Source organism: Notothenia coriiceps, unplaced genomic scaffold, assembly GCF_000735185.1.
Source record: "Notothenia coriiceps isolate Sejong01 unplaced genomic scaffold, NC01 NC01_scaffold00010352, whole genome shotgun sequence".
In the NCBI taxonomy this organism is placed as follows: Eukaryota; Metazoa; Chordata; class Actinopteri; order Perciformes; family Nototheniidae; genus Notothenia; species Notothenia coriiceps.
Window position 1 is genome coordinate 41,910 of NW_011343053.1, and position 19,568 is coordinate 61,477.

Below are 19,568 nucleotides of genomic sequence, written 5' to 3' on the forward strand. Positions count from 1 at the left end.
AATATCAGGGTAGAAATATCATACTAACTCAAATGTGTGTGCATTTCATAAAAGGGAACTGAAGAGGAATAGGTGGTTTACCTGAAGCCGTAGTTGAGGGCTTCCTCTGCCGTCACCACCCCGATGTCCACGGTACGCTTCTGCCAGATACGATTGTTGGTCAACATCTGGCAAGAAGAAAACACATTTGAGCATTTAATGATAGATTTTCACCACATCATTATCGTGTAAAGAACTTGTGGAGATCAAAACATATAGAAGAAGTCACCTCTTCTACTTCATCGATTCTAATGGAGAAGTTCTTGCACCACTCATAGATGTCGTCCATCAGGCCAACGGGCATATCCTGAAACACATAAGATCATTAACACTGATCATGATCTTATAAAGTGGTCTACAGGTAAAATAATTGATACATCTTACGTACACAATTCTCACAAAGAGATCGCTTAATTGTGTTGTTTAAAATGAGTTATTTTACCTGATGCACACCGCCAGGTCTGATGTATGCAGCGTGCATTCTGGCTCCGGACACTCGCTCATAAAACTCAAACATCTGGGAGGAAACAAAGATCACAGTTCAGAGTGAAAAGGGGCATCCACATTTATTTACAATTAGCTTGATTTTCCGTGAATATGAAAATAGTCACTTCTATGGGTCACAGATGTTCCGTTTACTCCAACTTGAATTTTTTTCAGTAACTTGATTTCTTCTTTTGAGGAACTTTAAGGTAATGCGTGTCTCACGTGCCAAATGGTATTGATTTTTTAAGAATGTTGCAAGCAAGTGCAATACAGAATAAACAATGTTTATAACAAATAAAGGACAGACTGGTTTTGACCTTCTCTCGCTCCTCGAACAACCAGAAGAAGGGGGTCATGGCACCGATGTCAAGGGCGTGCGTAGTGATGGCCATGATGTGGTTCAGGATGCGGGTCAGCTCTCCGTACAGAACTGCAAAACAAAAACACAACAAACCATTTAGGACTATTGACAATAAATAAATAAGTCGGTCATTTTTAAATCAATTATTGATTTTAAGCCATTTGTCAAACAAATGTCAAAATTTCACGTGTTCCTAGCTGATCAAGCGAGAAGATTTGCAATATACTTCTTCTCTCTTTAGCTTTTGTACAGAAAAATGCTTTTAAAATGTAACCCTGTAAACATTTTAATATTCTATTAACCATTATCATTGGATGTAGAACTATGACCATTGACCGCAACTGACAGATACAAGATTGTAGGAACACAGGGGGTTAGGGTTATTAATTAACAATAATTTGTGTTTGTGTAATTCTAATCAGGGTATATGCAGGAATCCTGAAGTCAAATTTAATACCTTTTAAGACCTTTTTTAAGACCCTTTCCATTCATTTTAAGACTTCATCGCAACTTTGAGTTCTAACCGGTTACATTGGCAACACACTTTACCTCACATTTACTATATTGATTGTAAGATAGCAAAACTAAACAGAGTGCAAACAGACTACTGAAGCCTCCTTTCCACATGAACTTCAACCTCTCTGTGAAGGTCAGGTTTAATGCAGTATGCTGCTTTGTTGCTTCTGTAGACTCTGTGCTCTTTAATTCCAGTAAAACTCCTCAGAAACCAGTATTTGACCAATAAACAAAACAATTGACAAAACTTTGAACTATGAAATATATTAAACTTTGGTGAGCTTCAGCGGGGTAATGCCATATAGGAGCTCCCTCTCAAATACCGAGGGGTTAAATTGGGCTGGGGCTGTCCGGGGCTAAGCACTGGCACATAAGACGATGCTCTGACGTCATCACCCTCACACATTTGTCATATGTTTACAAAAAAGGATATATATGTTAAGACTTTTCTCGTTCTTAATATAGACTATATTTAGGATCTATATGTGTTTAAAATAGCAGATCTCTGTGACCGGATATAGTTTGGCTTAGACCCCGGCCCCACGAGGACGCATACGGTAAAACGCATACGCAAGCGCAAAAAAGGCTTCCGTTCACACGCATTCGATTCATTAACGTGTCCGTTCACACAAGACCGCTGGAAATGCTGGAAACGATGTAGTACATATGCCAGGCCTGTAAGTGGCGCTGCTGCCGCCACAAAATACACCAAAGCAGTGAAGAAGACCCCGGAGCATGGTCGCCCTTCTGTTTATTCTCCACGGTGGACGGCGTGTTCTCCTGCTATATATCTCTCCGGTAGTCCACCAGCAGATGAAAAACACCCACCTCTCCGCCTCTTCCAAGGAACGAGGGGACCGTGCGGCAGAGTTTCCGTAAACATTTTTTTACGCCGGTCAACATGTCCGTTAAAGTTTAAATCTTCCGTACAAAATGAAAAAAGTGCCGGTCAGAGGTCTTCTTTGTTATTTATTGAGCTTTAAAACAAATTGATAACGACTCTGTTCTCTGTATAATAATAGAAGAATATTTAATAAACGGTTCCTGCCTCTCTTTTCCTCGACATGTCGTTTCAGTAAATTAAAGGGTGTTTCATGTTGTCGTTGCTGTGGACCTTCTTAATACCTTGGAAAATGCCGTTTAATACTTTTTAATAGCCTTAATTTTCGCTAAATTGATTTATCAACTTTTAATACTTTTTAAGACCCCGCGGACACCCTGTCTAATGCATTAGATCTGTCGAAACCAGAATCCCTTTAAAATCAGTAGTATTTGTTTATTCTGAATTTCACGAGTTATAGCACTATAACATTTAACGTCTAATACAACAGCCTGTTATGAATGGCAAAAATAGGTCCTCTACAAATATATTCACGGTATTTTTAGGCCTTAAATCATTTGATTTCAAATCTATAGCCTTTGCAGAATCAGCAGACACTGCCAGTCCGAACCTCGGATCCACTGTGCACGGGGGGGGGCCTGGATGTTGAGCAGCTTCTCCACAGCCAAAGAGTAGGCCTCCTCGTTACACATCATGGAAACATAGTCCAGGCGGTCAAAGTAGGGCAGAGCCTGTGGTCAAAAAAGAAGCGTTTTGGTTAAGAGAATTCCAAAACAATTGCGGGACAAATGACACATGAGAAAGGTCTGTTAATCAAGACTGTTGAGGTGAGAAGTTGAATTTGATCCTTTTAAAGTGAGGGGGTGTTCCTATGCTCGGGCACCAGCTAAGTTTTACCAAGTAAACACAGCTCAATCTCCAGAGGATGTGGTCGTGTACATTGCAAAAAAACATAATTTTTGCAATGGGTTCTGATGCTATTTTCTGTCCTTAGACCAAATAGCACAGATCAACATCCAACATACAAAATGTGCTCTTCAACCCACTACCTTAGACGTTTATAAGGGTAAAAACTATTTACAGATATCATCAGTGGTTGAGTACCTGCAGGTAGGTCTTGTACTCAATGAGCTTCTCTGTGCCACGGTGAAGAAGGCCTATGTGGGGGTCACACTTCTTGACGGACTCTCCACTGAGCTCCAGGACTAGACGCAGCACGCCGTGAGCTGCAGGATGCTGGGGGCCAAAGTTGATGGTCAGGTTAGACACATCCTTCACTGCATCAGGATCTTTGTCTGCAAGGAACAAAAAACAAAAAACATACAGGGAAGGTTAGCCAATTGAGTTCATGGAGAGCAGAACAATTAGTATTGCTTTAGGATATGCTTTCTAATACAAATAACTAAGAAAGCAACCAATGGACAACATAAACAGTTCAATAAATCTCTATTGCCTATGTAGGAACAATTTGTATTACTTTATGTAGGTATGTAGCTGTCCAATGTGTTAAAATCCAGTGCTCTGTGTACATGTAAACAGTTTTGTGACACTGAAGACATGTCTTTAAAAAGGGTTGGTGGATTGACAACACCATGGAAAATAATGGAAATAGGTTAGTATAATAAGTATAATACTTGTTTTGTTTTTTATATACATATAGCCCTAAATGTGAGACTGCAAATGTGTGTGTGTGCGTGTGTGTGTGTGTGTGTGTGTGTGTGTGTGTGTGTGTGTGATGACTGTACCATTCCATGGTGGTGGGACCCATTTCTCGTTAACAGCAGTGGGGTACATCACGGCCCCGGCAAATTGCTCGGTATACTCCACATCTGGCTGCCATTGTTTCTGCCTGTAAAAACATGGAACATGAGGTACGGTATTTTTCTTCATTGTTTAGGCAGACAATTAAAGACAAAAACAGCATTCTAACCCCAAGTATGTACCACATTTTCAGGCTATTGAATCGCCATTAATGACAGTAGCCGATGAGAGACACAGGCAGATCAGACATATTGCTAATTATTGCAACATCAAAACATGACTACATTAACACGTTTTAACCATAGACTTTAACTCCTAAAGCATCTGTAGAACTCCCTCGGTATCAGATTACGCCAATAACAAGCTTTCCTGTTGAAGTCTGCTTGACATTGGTGCCACTGCTACATAATCAACACATTACATGTTAGGAACAAAAACACATTTTAGAGACCTCTAAGCCTAAGGTGAGATATACGACAGAGTCTGATAATAGCGATGGGTCGGAAGCAGGCTTCTTCACATGTTTACCATTAGTCAAAGGTCTTACATATATCTAGAATGTAATGCAGGTAACACACTATTTGGGAGCCTCATAACCAGAGTGTACCACATATACGTTGACTTTACATACAGCATTAAAGCTGCAAAACAACGGAGTGACATTAGCTAATCAGAAAGCTAAGCTAACTTTAGGTAACAGTTTAGGTAACGCTAGCAACTAGATAGCGCACAATAGCTAGTTTACCCTTAGACAAACGCCGCTTTAAAAGGATGACATTGCTATATTTGTTCGATGATTACATTCTGCGTGCATTGTTAAATACATTTTCCATTCAGGAAGAAACTACATACTATTGCAGGTGATTATAATCATTTTTGCACTGTCGACTTTTTAAGCGTTATGCTAACATTTGCCTGTGTGTCAGTATGCATATTTATGTAACGCTCAAGCTAAAACGGCCACCCACACATTGTCCACACAAAACGTCACGTTTCGTATTCTTGTTATCTTACCTGTTCTGCAGGACAGTACAGGCAGGGCTCAGCAAATTATTATTTAATATCAATTTTGTTGAAGGACGTCCTAGTTTAGTAAGCGACCTCAACATCGTGCCCGCCATTTTGGCTGTTAGTGCTACACTCACTGGCCAATGACGTAGAGGAGTTTCTTCTTTTGTAGTTAAGTGCATTCAGTTAAGAACGTGTGTCTGCCACCTATCGGTTTATAGCACGAACTGCTGCCTGACGAACTGCTTCTTCAACGTTTTCATTTTATTGTATTTATACTGTGTTTCTGTCCCTTTAGTAGATTATTATATAACAGAGTATTCTCATTTATCCTGTTTATTTTATAGTTTGTATTCTTAAATATTATTCTGAATATAGTAGTTTCTACTGTGAATATGTACATAATGCAAGGAATGTTTATTTTTTAAATTATATTTTTAAGAAATGTTATAATTCTTGCACACTGCTGCTGTGACAAAACAATTTCCCAACTAGGAATACATAAAGTATCTATCTAACTATCTATCATCTATCTATTGTCTCAATGTCTATCTATCTTTTCATATATGTACATTGTACAGTACTAGCAGTCTTTATCTTTAGCTCTGTTCAGCTTTATCGTCCTTACAGCTGTATTTCTATTTGTGTGTATCAACATTAAGAGCAACTCAAGAAAGAGAAGCGTATTCATGTTTCCAGTTTACTTTGTAAAATCTATCGCACAATAAATTTGTCTTTATTAAAGAACAAATCCCAACTATTATAAGACCCCAACCTCCTGAAACCCGTTTTATTTATCGCTATTCGTAGCCCATACCACAAATGTGTCATAAAGAAAAGGGTAGGCAGAATGTAAGATACTTAAAGGACCTTTTTTAAACTTTACTATTCTTTAAATAAAGTCTGTACTGCTGCTTCTAAGCATACACCCCAGATTTGTGTTCTCCACTCCCCTTAAAATATTTTAGCTTTTATGCTTATTGCACAAAACATGGAAGCTGTACATTTAAAGCCAATGACCAAAAATGAAAAAACTCAGCTTTATTATAAAAAACAGTGCTTTTATTTATGTAATACTGTGGAAAAATAATTACATACCATTTTTAAAAAATATTGAAAATTAAAAAATGAGAGTTTGATAACGTTCGTTGTACATCTTTTGAACAGTTGTCTCTGCTACGAAGAACAGTACAATAAGATAAACATTGGATTTTCTAAATTCAAAGACACAATAATACAGGATACAGTCCTACCAGAGGTATAAAAGTACTGTGACAGGATTGTGAGAGAAATGATATGGACATATACTGAAGCACACACACACACACACACACACACACACACACACACACACACACACACACACACACACACTTTGACACCGACATACACACACACATACTGTATACACACGGACATGCATACAATAGTCGCGCGCACTGGAGTCGTGTGCTGCATGTTTACAGTATGCTTCCCATACACACGCCGTCATTCACTCATCTATACAAACACACTGTACAAATCGATGTGCGTGCCAGTGCCCAAACACTCCCTCTTGATCTCTCTCTCACACACTCACACACCCACACACACACTCACAGTCATACTCTACTACATGTCAATATTGTGGACAAGCCTTCATTGAACCTCTCCTTACACATTCTCCTCCGGCCGTTTTTTTGGCAGACAGACGATGAGGAATGATTAAAAATGGAAATGTACGACATGTTCCCCTATAAGGCCACTCAGTTCTAAACCCAACATCTGTGTTTTTCTCTCTGTCTGCACCGAGCTTGTAGTGAGGAGCTCAGAGGAAAAAGGCTCCAGCCTACGAAAATGTCGGAGAATGACTCAAGGCCCCGAGCCTGGTTTATAAAGCAACAGTCACCAATAGAAGGAGCTTCTACTGCATATACATGGTTTAAGGTGAATAACAACATGAACACTTGGCACTAGGGTTTCCTTTATACACTGATACACCCTTCTGATGTGAAACACGTTCTGAATTCAGGCTCCGCTGTTGACACAACTCTTCTTCCTGTCTCAGTGGAATCACCCGGCCCGTTTTCTTTAAGTGGGCTCACGCTCAAAACTTTTGGTCCATACATACACAATACATGTTTTACATTGACAAAAATAATTCTGTAATGTTAAAAAATAGAATACAAAGCTCTAGTCTGGTGTGCAAATAAAAAGAAGACATTACACAGATATAGATAAGGGACGTCTAAGCATGAATACTGTAGATGCAGTGCAAAATGATGACAACCCTCCCAACCCCCCCCCCAGCCCCAACACATGCCGCCTAACGGGCATAATGGCATGTACCACTGTACAAAAGGGCATTCTGGGATACTATATTTATACTGTATGTGCTCTATGATCACCGAATAAGACAACCAGCAAAACAAAATGAAAAAATGGAGGCCAGAAATAACTTCCACTGGTTGAGGTTTTACCCAATCAGCGTGTTCCATATTTGACAGTCAGTCCGTTTAGCCTAAAGACGTTCTCTCTCATCATTTACAAAGTCAGTTCAGAGCAAAAGCTATAGGGCTCCGTAGATCTGTGATCTCTCGTCCTCTCTCTGGTTCTTGTTCTCTTTCTCAGTCTTGATTGTGACTTGCGCCGTCCGCTCTTTCAGAGCTCAGATATACAAACACATTGGGAGTGAGGGAATTCAAAATTGTGTGGAATTTCTCTTCCCTGTCTCACTAAACTACTTTTCCACTCGTCTTTTTTTCTCCCTGTCTCTCCCTGTCTCATGGGCACAGTCTCCAGACTGTGCATGTGGGTGTGTGTGATGTTTTTCAGTTTCTGTGTGAAAATATGTGCGTGTAAATCTATGATTGTCTGTCGTGTTTTTTAGATGTGACACTATTTATAAGATGCTCTGCTCAGACGGTGAGGGTGTTCTCTGTCTCACACGTGAGTCTGCATCCTCTGTGTGTGCCGGCTGTGGGAGTAGTCAGATTGTTGGGAGGTGTAGGAGAAGCGGGTGGAGCTGCCGTACTTTCCGAGTCCAGGCTCTGATCCCGAGGGGGCAGGGCCCGGGGGACCCACGCCCACAACAGGGCTGCCAACCCCGGATCCCACCCCAGGTCCCACCCCAGGTCCCACCCCGGGTCCCACCCCGGGTCCCACCCCAGTCCACCCCGGCCCCCACCCCGTACATCTCGTAGGAGGGGCAGGCCTCCAGAGGGGCTAGGCTGGACGGGGCGAAACCCATGCGGTAGGTCTGGTAATGCGACGGGTATCCGTAGTTGTCGTAGGCCAGCTGGGAGGTGGAGTCCAGGAGGCTGCATTCTCCCGGGAAGTCGCTGGCCATGGGGGGGGGGTTTGGCTGGGGCTGCTGAATCTGGCCCGCGCGGGTGAAGGTGTTGAACTGGGCGTAGCTGATGTGTGAGAGTCTAGAGGGGGGTCTGGGGTCATAGCAAGCCTGTGGGCGGCCAGGGGAGGTGAGGGGGCCGGGGGGACCGGGGCCCCCTCCGCTGGCCGTGGCTCCTGAGCCTCCTGCACTGCTGCTGATGGAGGCGGCACCCCCTGGGGTCCCTGTGGGGGAGCGGTAGTCAGAATAGTGCAGGGTGGAGCGCGAGGCAGGGCGGCCTTCATCGTGGGTGGAGGCCCGCACGTTGTAGTAGCCATTGGTGGGGTCCTGAAGCAAAAACAAATAGGAGACAGAATTAGCATTACAAAATATATAATGAGCGGAAAAATCATTATTATTATAAAAACCTACAAACTAAAATTATAAACATTTATATATTACACAACTTTGTTGTTGCTTGATTTTGATTGGTCAATAACAACATTCTACGGTGCTTGTCATAGACTTAATTCTTGAGCAGTAGCATTCAAATCTATTTGAAATCATTACCTGTGAAATGTCAACTGTATTAGTAAGTTTAGCTGCGTTATAAGTGGGATTATGTACATTAAAGGGGTTCATTTTGTAAAAATAACATGCTTGCTGCACATTATCCCTTACATAATTATTCTATACGCCAGTGTACAGATTGTTAGGGTCAAAGGTCTCTAATAAAATAAATAAAAATGTTCTGTTCCTCCAGATCCCCAAGGAGAAATGATCTTGGAGGTCATAGCTGTCTTTTTGTGACTCTTTTTAAAAAATGAATGCAAATCAAGATACAGTCTGGAGTCTTCCAAAATTCTACTGACATTAAATTCCTCAGCAAACAGGAGTAATCCACAAAAACTAGCAGATGTCTCTAAAATTATTTCAACTTTAGAGTAGATCTATCTAACTTTTAGAAGAAGGTATTCTCTGTTAACATGGACGTTAATCCTAGATTGTCTGAAAGATGCTCTCCCTGCTCTCCACACCCACTTCATGTTTCTCCACTATTAGTTCTGACATAATTCTGCCATCTCATTGTCTGTCATGCGCCAGCTCCTCCCCCTGACTTTGTTTCACTGCTCTGGTGCTTGTGGGGGGGGGGAGAGTAAAAAAACAGTCTGGCTGCTGAGGCTGTTGTCGAGGTGATCTAACCATCTCCCGGGGTGGATTCATGTCTGTGTTTCTTCAGAGTGATGATCCCAGGCAGCGCTCCAGCTAGAGGGGTTTGCCCTCACAAAATATTCATGGGGAGGGGGGGGGGTTCAGCAGAACATTTTGGCAGCGGTGAACGTGAAAATACATTAGTCACCTAGACCAGCCTCACAGTGTCAAAAAGTATAAATGATTGATGCCAGGTACACGAGCGGATTGTTTTTCATCAAATATCTTACTTTTCTCAGAAATCAGTGAAGCTAGTTGCATCACAGCTGGACAGAGAGAGGCAGCGCTTAAGGAGCGGCGGCAGTTTTAGTTTGAAATATCCTACTCTAATATTCCCACAGATATTGAGTGCAAAACTAACACTTAGTTTAAAGGTCAGCTGAGGGGATTTTGTACTGATGTTGAAATTGTTTTAACTGGACTGTAGTCTTGTTTTTGTAGTCCTATGTAATACATTGTTATTTGCTGGCCACCAACCACTTTGTTACTGAAATCGTGTAATGCTAATGACAGTTTCTATTGATATATATATCTCTAATAAGATACTAAACTAAACTGTGAATAAAAACCTGTATGAAGAGAACTTTCTACTGGATATACTGTATCTCAAATGTGAAAGTATATAATGGTTACACAATGAGTTACTAGTACCAGTTTGTTATCCAGTTAAGATAAATGTATCCTAATCTGATCCTGCATTAAAGAGCCAGAATGAAGCTTTGTTTTTAAAAATCCCTTTCTTTGTCTGATTCTGGCTACTTAAGATGCCCATTTGCACCCTCTAGAGGATAAACATGATATTTAAAAATCATTATATTTAACGGATTTTCAACTTTTAGAACATTGCAAACTTTATTAGTTCAACTGCACGGAAAAAGAAACAATGTACTTCATTAGATAAAGTCACAATGTCAGTGATGATTGGGATATTTACAGCCCATTCAGGTATAATTAGAATGAAACATTGCACCAGAATGAACTCTGCATAACCTCATTTGACTTTGACATTGTTTTATTCAGAATAATGGCACATTTCCACTGCAGCGGGGTAGCCCCGTTTAAGCGTCCCTAAGCGTCCTCGCTCAGGCCTCGGGCTGCCTCGCTGGCCGTCCGACAGTTTAGGACCTGGGGTAGCAACGCAGTGTAGGCGGGGCGATCAGCTTTTTTTTCTCTTCACATTTCGAGTTGTTCCGTCGAGCTCCCGCTGGATTTTATCATCCCCAATGAGATGTATGAACGTCGTCACCTCCTCGGTCGACCACGGTGTGCTTTTCTTTGACGTTGTCATTTTTGTAGCTCCTCCGTTTACAAAAATGCTGTGTATAAAAAAGCTGCAAGCTTGCTTCTAAATATATATGCGACGCTAGGGATGATCTCGTGCGCGATCTTGTGACGATTCTCTCTGACCAATCAGCCGTGGAGAGTGTTGACGTCACTAGTTCAGCCCTGGCCCTGGCCTGATAGAACCACGATTTTATGGGGCCGGAAAAGAGGGAAAAAGTACCCGCTAGCCGATGCTACGCTATATGGAAAGGCCACCAAAAACTGGCCTGGCCGCTTGAGGACGATTAAGGACGCTTAAACGGGGCTACCCGCTGCAGTGGAAATGCGCCATTAGTTATTGAACACATCTGTGTTTTTCTACTTTCTTTCCTCACTTCTGGCGTGACTCTTCTCTGTATTTGGAGTGTTTTAGTAGAAATGTACAGTTTGGATTGTGCAGTCAATCCGCTTGCTGATTTGATATAAACGAGTGTTTAATGAGCTCACCTTGAGGTCATATTCCTGGCGGGTTTCCAAGGTGTCGCTGCGGAGGTCAGACTTGAGCTCTATGTCATCTTTAAAGGGCTGATTGGAAGGAGAGAAGGACACAGAGGGGAGAAACTAAACCGTCAAACAACAAAACAAAACAAAAAAGAAAAAGGAAGAGAGAAGGTGCCGTAACGAAACAGAAGAGGGAACAGAGTATGACAAGAAAAGAGAAAATGGGATTAACAGTGTTAAAAGGAGAGGGAAAACACAAGATTTGAGTTTACAAAATGTACAGTGTGGTGTAGGGAGAGGTCACTAAGTTAATGTGAGTTTTTCTTTTTCTACGACTACAGGCTGTGTAAACATATCCCGCTGCCGCTCACCGAGTACATGGCCTTGACCATGCGCGAAGCCGTGGACACGCTGCCGGAGTCCTCCTCCAGGCTGTGGGTCTCCTTGTTGATCGTCTCCACCTTGATGTCGGGCTTACCCAGCGTGACCCCGCGGCGACCTGGAAGCAAAACACGGGCGAGGTTGAATACAGCTGGACACACGCACCTCCGCTGGTTTGTTTTCACGAGCTGGAGGAGCGAGTTCAGAGGGCACCGACATCCATATGGTGGAGAGGAAGTTGGGGGTGTTTGATTTTGCTTTTATTTGGTCTAGTTGTGAGCATTTAAACCAAAATCAGCTGACTGTCTTCCTTTCCTCTTTCTCCTTGTTGTCTTGATATCTTTCTCTTTATTTATATCTTTTTTTTAATTGTCATTATTAATATTATTATAATTTAATAAGTTGTTAGAAAATACTTTATATTTTTGTTCTGTAAATAGGGTTTGTATGCACTGTGAGAAATGGTAATAAAGTAAAGAAAAGAAGACAAGCCCTCTAGAGAGGAAAAGCTTGATTGATGGAGAAATGTAACAAAACCAGAATCAGCTAAAAACACTAGATTAGTTATTGAAAAAAATAAGAATAAGTATAATCTGATGTGATTAATTTGCCTACGTTAGTGTTTTATAGTACTATCCAGATGACAATAATGCAAGATTATTTTTCCTAATTAGAAAATACCAATTATTTTTAGATTTGATAATGCAACGTCTGGTTCTGACCCATCAGAACTGCTGCTTAATGTTCTGAAAGTTAAAAACAGCAGCAGGCAGTATGGCAGAACTGAGTTACATTTGCTTCATAGAGCCTGATGTTATTTTCAGATGGCTTGGTTAAGCAAAGCACACACATACAAATTAATTATTAACAGCTTAGCAGTTCAAGCGAGGGAAGGGGACGGCACTGTAATGGTATCAGAATCAGCAAAAACATGAATGTACTGTATGTGTTGGACACATGGAGATAATGACTCACTGCCTTTGCGTTGCCGGTAGAAGATCAGAACGAGGACCAGCAGAAAGATGAAGAGGAGGATGGTGGAGCCCACCGTCCCACCGGCTATTATCCCCACTGGGACTTCCTCTGGAATGAGGAAGAAAGGGAGAAAAAGAGAGTTTTATATATTAATAAGTAATGGTGCGACAACCAACTTTATCAGACATTTCTGTTGTTTGTTGTCCCTATCTCCTGAAGGTCCCCTATTATACTGTTTTTCATCAATATATTATAGGTCTCAGATATATACAGAACCTGTCTCTGAAGTGTTTGGCTCCAAACACCAAACAGATCATTGCAGCATCCCATAATCCCCTCTGTTTCAGCCCTGTTTCCAAAGTGCTGATTCTCTGTCTGTTACTTTAGATGAAAATAAGGAGCCCCTCCCCACGCCCCTCTCGAAAGAGATTTGGTTAAAAAATAACCCGAATCGGTGCTCTAGGAGGAGATTCAGGTGATAAGGGAGGGGAGGGGGGGGGGGGGGGTTACCGTTGGTTGCTGATTACCTGGCTAATGGTTGGACAAGCCAAATAATCGTCATGACATCATAACATGGCCCAAATCTGATCGGCTCATTTCAGACAGGTTTTTATATAAATGGATCAGGACAAAAAGAGAGGGAATCTTTGTTCCTGAAACTTTCAGAGTCTCTTAACACAGAGGGGACACATGTTGATGTAGAAGAGACATGAAGAAGAGGGGACACGTTTTGATGTAGAAGAGACATGAAGAAGTGGATTTCGTATAATAGGTGACCTTTAAATAATAAATGCATGAAACACACCGGTCTCCTCCAGTGAGATGATCATGGTGCCGGGGCCGAAGGAGTTCCAGGCGGTGCAGTTGTAGGTGGACAGGAAGTCGGACTCCATCACGTTGTTGATGGTGAGGGTGGAGAGGACGCCTCCTCCCTCGGCTGAGGACTTGCTCTGCTCCACCGTGTACCTCTCCAGCAGCGTCCCCTTCTCCTTCTCCCACACGTTCTCCTTCCACGCCCACACCTGCACACACACAGGAGACCATAGGAGGTTTCATCACAATTAGTTCACCACCGTGTGGGAGGGATTACATTTTCCTGGGTAAATTGTCCAATAAAATTGTTTATTAAAACTCCAGGCAGTGTGCGAAGAATATTATGCATATGTACTACACACACAGAGTTAAGTATGCTTATCTTAGCCACCAAGACAAGCAACAAAAGTCAAAGAATATAGGCAGCCAGAATTCTCTAAAAAAGAGAATGGTGCATTCCGTGATTAACATGGAATTATGCCAAAAACCCTGCTGGTTATTTTAGTTTTTGGCTGATTCAAAATAATGATTGGCTCTAAGAATGTGAAACTCCTATCGTCAAATTCAGAAAATATGTATTTGTAAAGCTTTTAATGTAGGATAAAAACTAATTTGTACATGTTTTGCTGAATATCTGCCAGTAATTATCTTCCCTCAATGTTCCGTTCAGAGGTAGGGATTTTTTGAATTATGACTTTAACAAATAATAACCCAACTGCTGCACAATTATACAGTAAATGTGTGTTTGTTATTTGGTTTATTCGTGAATTAATACGTATTTATGTTTCTGTTTTCTGTTGTAGGGACTCTGAAATAACTAATATTAATATTTTGAAAGGAGAGTGATTTTACTTTCTCTTAAAAAAATTAAAATGAAGGATAAAAAAACAAAACAATTTGATAACATATATTTCAGACATTTTGCGTGACTCTCAGACCAGCAACAGTCTGTCTGTTTGCGCAGACTGAAGTCTGTGTGGGGGGGGGGGAATCTTGCACATTGTCCAACCTTAAAGCCGCTAAAAGCAGCTGTATTATTCAGCATTGGAACACTGTAAGGCCAGTTAATTATGCATAAACCCACATGTTCCCATAATCTGCCCACTTATTCTAAAGAAGGATAATCTCCTGGCTGTTGCATTTAACTGTTCCTCTTCACTCCTTTATATTTTATAAATCTTTTTCTGTCCAAACCCTCCGCCGCTCGCATTAGGAGCTCGCGCTGAGAGTCAGGATGGATCAGTCACACAGGGACTACTACGACTGCATCTGTGCCATCCAGCTGAGTGGAGAAAGCATCACGGATGACTTCTGGTGCAGGAGCTAAAAGCGGCCCGGCTTAGTGTTAGTTTGTTTAGATGATGGGACGGAGGGAAATTCTGTGAGAGTTTAAGGGTGAGTCACCACTCAAAAAGCAAAAAGAGGGACAGGGCCTAAAAGCATTTGCTGCGGAGCCATTTGGGAACAGGAAGGAACAATAACAGTGAAACACAAATCTGGTTAAAAGGTACATCCGTATGCTTTTTGTGATTTTCCTTTTTGCCTTAATAATTCATTCTGGTCCAATATTTGGAGATTTTAAAAGTGCGACATGCTTTCACATTTTCATGTTCCCACTTACAATCTTATCTGGCGGAGGTGTACTGGCTATGTAGCATTTCACCTCTCCTCTCTCCCCTTTCACTGCATACTGGACTGACTCACTGGAGATGATGGGGGGGCCTGCATTGGAAAAATAACAGGATAAGTGAGTGTATGTGAAAGATGGATACAAAGACTTCAATAAAACAAGCTGCTTTTTCTTCTTTTTCTTAAGGCATTGACCTTACCAAGCTTTTTTTCAAGAGTATTATTTAAAAAAATAACCGGCAACCACTTTAGACTTTTATTTTTTTCAATTACTGACAAGCTGACCTTTAAGAAACGACATGCTTTTCCTCTAGCAGCAGTGATATGTTAACTTGTGTGGATGTTTTCTGACCGTTGACAGTGAGCGTGACCTCAGTCTCTCCTACTCCAATCCGTGGGACGATGGCTTTACATACGTACTGGCCGGCATCCGCTTGGCTCACTGACTTCAGAAACAGCTGGTTGCTGTTACTCAGAACCTGTGGGGGAGTGGAGAAAGTATAAACAAATAGAAACAAGAGGAATCTGCTTAAAAACTGTGAAGGGATTAACAAAATAAAAGCTGTTCACGAGTGGAGAAGTTCAACATATTTGCATGTCTGGCCTTATGTGTTCTACAACTGTGACTCTAACAATGCAAACGGCACATCCGCTTTTAACCTATCACAAAGGTTTTGTAGTTGCCAAGCAACCACATCCATCGGAAAATTAGCAGAGGGGAAATTATGGCTAAATATGTAACTACCTAGAGAGAGAAATACCTGCACTAATTACACAGATGTAGGTGTAAGCTGGTGCACAGATTGCTAAGGCAGGCTTATGATGAGGAAGATTTATTTCACTGTGCTGTCTTGTTTTTAGCCCTGATCTTAACTGCAGTTTAAAAAGAGACAGCCAATGGTAAAATAGAATATATATATTGAATACTATTTATGTTCACATAAAACTATAAGCCATGTATTGCAGTCTAAAAATGGTGATGATTAAATAGTTAAATGAAATTATTTGACAAAATTCAAATGAACTAACATTTTAATAGGTTGTCCTTTAGAGATTCAGCAATTAATAAACCAAACATCAAGTCAGAGAAATAATAACTTTCTTTTTGATTATTCAAATAATGCAATAAATACTGTTTGTACTTATAAAAATGGATATTTCCAGCTTTTCTCTGTTCAATATCTGTTTAAAACTGGATATTCTTTTAGGGTTTGGACCAACAAAACAACATTTAACTTGGGATTGTAATTTTCTGACGTTGTAAAGACTAGACTATTCACTTATGAATCTAGAAAAAACAAGCGTAATAATTGATAGTTAAAAAAAATGCAGCCTTAGTGTCCTGGTGGCTGTGGCTAAAGAAAAAGTTCAACATTTTGGGAAATACGTTTATTTGCGTTATGGTTAAGAGTGACACTACTCTAATGTCAGTACCGTACATTTTGAAACCAGAGCAAGCAGACAATTAGCTTGGCAACAACAGAAACGCTTGCCTAGCTCTGTCTAATAATAACAAAATACACAATCAGCAAAAGCCAAGTAAAACCACAACATCATCAAGAAAAAAAACACTCGATTTACACTTGATTCAACATAAAAATAAAACATGCTATTTAGTGAATTTCAAAGATACTGGTCAGCTGTTTGAGTAATTTGAATATATGAGAGTTCATTTATCGTTCTTGACTGAAGCTTAAAAGACAAAAGGGACATTGAGAGAAATAGGTCATGACAGGGAAGCAGCAAAGAAAGATTTCTATGTGTCCCAGAGTTTCCGTTAGAATTTTTTGTCCGTTAAAGTTTAAATCTTCCGGACAAAATGAGAAAAGTGCTGGTCAAAGGCCTTCTTTGGTATTTATTGAGCTTTAAAACAAATTGATATGATTTGATATTAAACACACTAATTATAGTAGATTAACTGGGTCATTCCTAGCATTCGGTGCCATTTCAGCTATATATTCAAAAGTAAAAAACATAATTTTCCATGTTTTTTTTTAATTTAATCTGAATGATGGCTTGTTAAAGTATAAGAAAAGTATTTTGGTCAAGCTCAGGATATTATGCTTAACATATATATTTTTTTACCATCCCCAGTTACTGTGTGTGCACCCTGTTACTGTGAAAAATAGTAACAGGGTGGACGGTAACAGGGTGGACATTTTATGCTAAACTTGGCTATTGCTACATGTGTGATGATAATCAAGCTAGCACTTGGTGACAACAGAAACATATATTTGATAGATATATTCACCATATTTTCTAAATGTATAACAACTGATCAGTTCCACTAAAAATGAGCATAACAGGGTGGACATTTTATGCTTTACCGCAATAGTTAAGTTCTTTAAAACATTAGAAAAACGTTGAAGGAAGAACGGATGGGGTTGTGTGGGTGTGGGTGTGTGGTGTGTGGTGTGTGGTGTGTGTGTGTGTGTGTGGTGTGGTGGTGTGTGTGTGGGTGTGTGTGTGTGTGTGGTGGGTGTGGTGTGTGTGTGGGACTGGCCGGAGTGGGGGGAGTTGTACTTGAGGGTAGGTTTGTGGGGGGGCTGGCTGTGCTAAAGGGAAGTTTGAGTCTCTAGGGATCACCTAGCCTATATAGCGACAGCATTGCGACACAGGTACAAGATACAGGTTGGGTGTGTGTGTGTGTGTGTAGTGGTGTGGTGTGTGTGTGTGTGTGTGTGGGTGTGTGTCAGTAAGTTATTAGGTCTACATTAAGGTCACGACAAAGTTACTCAAACTGTCAACTTAACGAAAAAACTTAGAGTACGGGAAACTAAACCGAAAGAACAAACCGGGAGTATCAACAGATCGTTTGTGGCCGCGAAAACTTAAACTTACAAGGAACCAACTGGACTTTTGAGTTGTGTAGTCGCTGCAAGGATTTAATGTCGAGAGGTGGTTTCGGTGTGTTCAGAGGTATTCTGGTTCCTAGATTTTGTGAGTGTCCTAGGTACTTGTTGTACATACTTCGAAACTGGAGGTTGCCCTACGAGGTCTGTGAAACTCCTGTCACATTGTGAACAACTGATACTTGTTCCACCGAGACATGTACTTTCGGGTCGAAAAGACATCGCCGTAGTGTACTCCCTTAGGAAACTCTTCGAATTGTCATACAAGTACTATTACACCGTTTTTCCACATTTCAAAAAAACAAAAAAAACAAAAAAAAATTATTTGTACAGTTAGGAATTTTCAATCTCTTTTCGAGTGTAAAACTAATTATCTGTATTTTAATTAGGGGGTGGTCGGGGCGGGGTCGGCGTCGGGTGTGAGGGGCTGGGGGGACTGAGGCACGGGCAAGCTGTACTTGAGTCTTCGAGATGTGCCATGGGGCGAGACTAGCGGCCGTCAGACAGCAAGCGCGCGAGAGAGTGTCAATGCGCAGTGCGAGCGTAGTTGGATCGGACTTTTGATATACCTACGAATGAGCGCGAGTGAAACATGAGGCGTCTTTTTCAGTCGACGTTACCACCGTAAAGGGACGGAAATGTACCAGTTGGTCGTACAAACTTGCATAAACGTCGGATTGAACACCGCAAGACCGGTGACTGCAACAGGGTATTGTTGGGACTTAAATTTACGACGATGGGAGAAAACCACTGTCTAAAAACGTTCTTTAATATTGAAGAAGACGTCTACTATGAAGGATAACTGTCGACAAGATACCACTTGTAGATGAGCTCCTACCTGTCGGGCGTCTCTTAGTTTACTTTTTATCAATGACTTTAGTGATACTGTACGGTGTTTTGTTCTTATGTCAACTTTCATAAACATTTTTATAGGTATTTGCTTTTTAGACAAATGTCAAGACAAAGTATACCCACAACTGCGCTCATAGAGTATCTAGAGAATTAAAAAAAGAGTTTTTCACGTGGTCTAACTACGAAAGTTGAAGTTATATTTTTTTTAGAGGTCCCCTGTACGGGGCTGGGGGGGATCTCCGTCCAATCCAGGCCACAAATGGTACGAAAAATATGGTATACACAGAATACGATTGTAATATGTCTGTTTTTCAACGCAAGGTACAACACGACAGCACTTTGGCGGCGATCTCACCTCCCCCCGGGGTTCGGTTCGAACGAATCCCTGGCGCCGCTCAGCGCTCCTCCAGTTANAATGTAAAACAAATGATCAGTTCCACTAAAAATGAGCATAACAGGGTGGACATTTTATGCTTTACCGCAATAGTTAAGTTCTTTAAAACATTAGAAAAACGTTGAAGGAAGAACGCATTCACACTGCTTGTTGAAGATTAGTTCCCACTCAACATGTATCCTTCTTCTTCTTGAGTCATACAAATAGTAGAATAGTAAAGGGGCGTGTCCAGAGGGATTCAAATCAGAGTAACAGGGGGGACATTCAAACAGGGCACACACACTTTATTTTCAATACAAATGAATTAATAAAAACAATTTCAATTTGGTGAGGATAATTAGCAAAAGGGTCATACAACACTCACAAAAATGTAGAAT

At 41.0% G+C, this 19,568-nt stretch overlaps 2 protein-coding genes across 2 annotated transcripts in view; both read right to left on the reverse strand.

Annotated features, from left to right (window-relative positions):
- Positions 1-5,160, reverse strand: part of ndufs2 (NADH:ubiquinone oxidoreductase core subunit S2) — a 7,648-nt gene extending 2,488 nt beyond the window's left edge. Inside the window, exons 1-8 of the mRNA XM_010771704.1 lie at positions 5,019-5,160; positions 3,989-4,092; positions 3,348-3,538; positions 2,854-2,974; positions 843-955; positions 482-556; positions 269-346; positions 82-167 (exon numbers count right to left, since the gene is read on the reverse strand). Coding sequence (XP_010770006.1) covers positions 82-167; positions 269-346; positions 482-556; positions 843-955; positions 2,854-2,974; positions 3,348-3,538; positions 3,989-4,092; positions 5,019-5,125 — 875 coding nt within the window. The 5' untranslated portion in view covers positions 5,126-5,160. The remainder of the gene's footprint in view (positions 1-81; positions 168-268; positions 347-481; positions 557-842; positions 956-2,853; positions 2,975-3,347; positions 3,539-3,988; positions 4,093-5,018) is intronic.
- Positions 5,161-6,074: 914 nt separating this feature from the next.
- Positions 6,075-19,568, reverse strand: part of kirrel1a (kirre like nephrin family adhesion molecule 1a) — a 24,978-nt gene continuing 11,484 nt past the window's right edge. Inside the window, exons 7-14 of the mRNA XM_010771707.1 lie at positions 15,446-15,657; positions 15,086-15,186; positions 13,457-13,673; positions 12,652-12,759; positions 11,667-11,794; positions 11,302-11,379; positions 8,157-8,667; positions 6,075-8,125 (exon numbers count right to left, since the gene is read on the reverse strand). Coding sequence (XP_010770009.1) covers positions 7,935-8,125; positions 8,157-8,667; positions 11,302-11,379; positions 11,667-11,794; positions 12,652-12,759; positions 13,457-13,673; positions 15,086-15,186; positions 15,446-15,657 — 1,546 coding nt within the window. The 3' untranslated portion in view covers positions 6,075-7,934. The remainder of the gene's footprint in view (positions 8,126-8,156; positions 8,668-11,301; positions 11,380-11,666; positions 11,795-12,651; positions 12,760-13,456; positions 13,674-15,085; positions 15,187-15,445; positions 15,658-19,568) is intronic.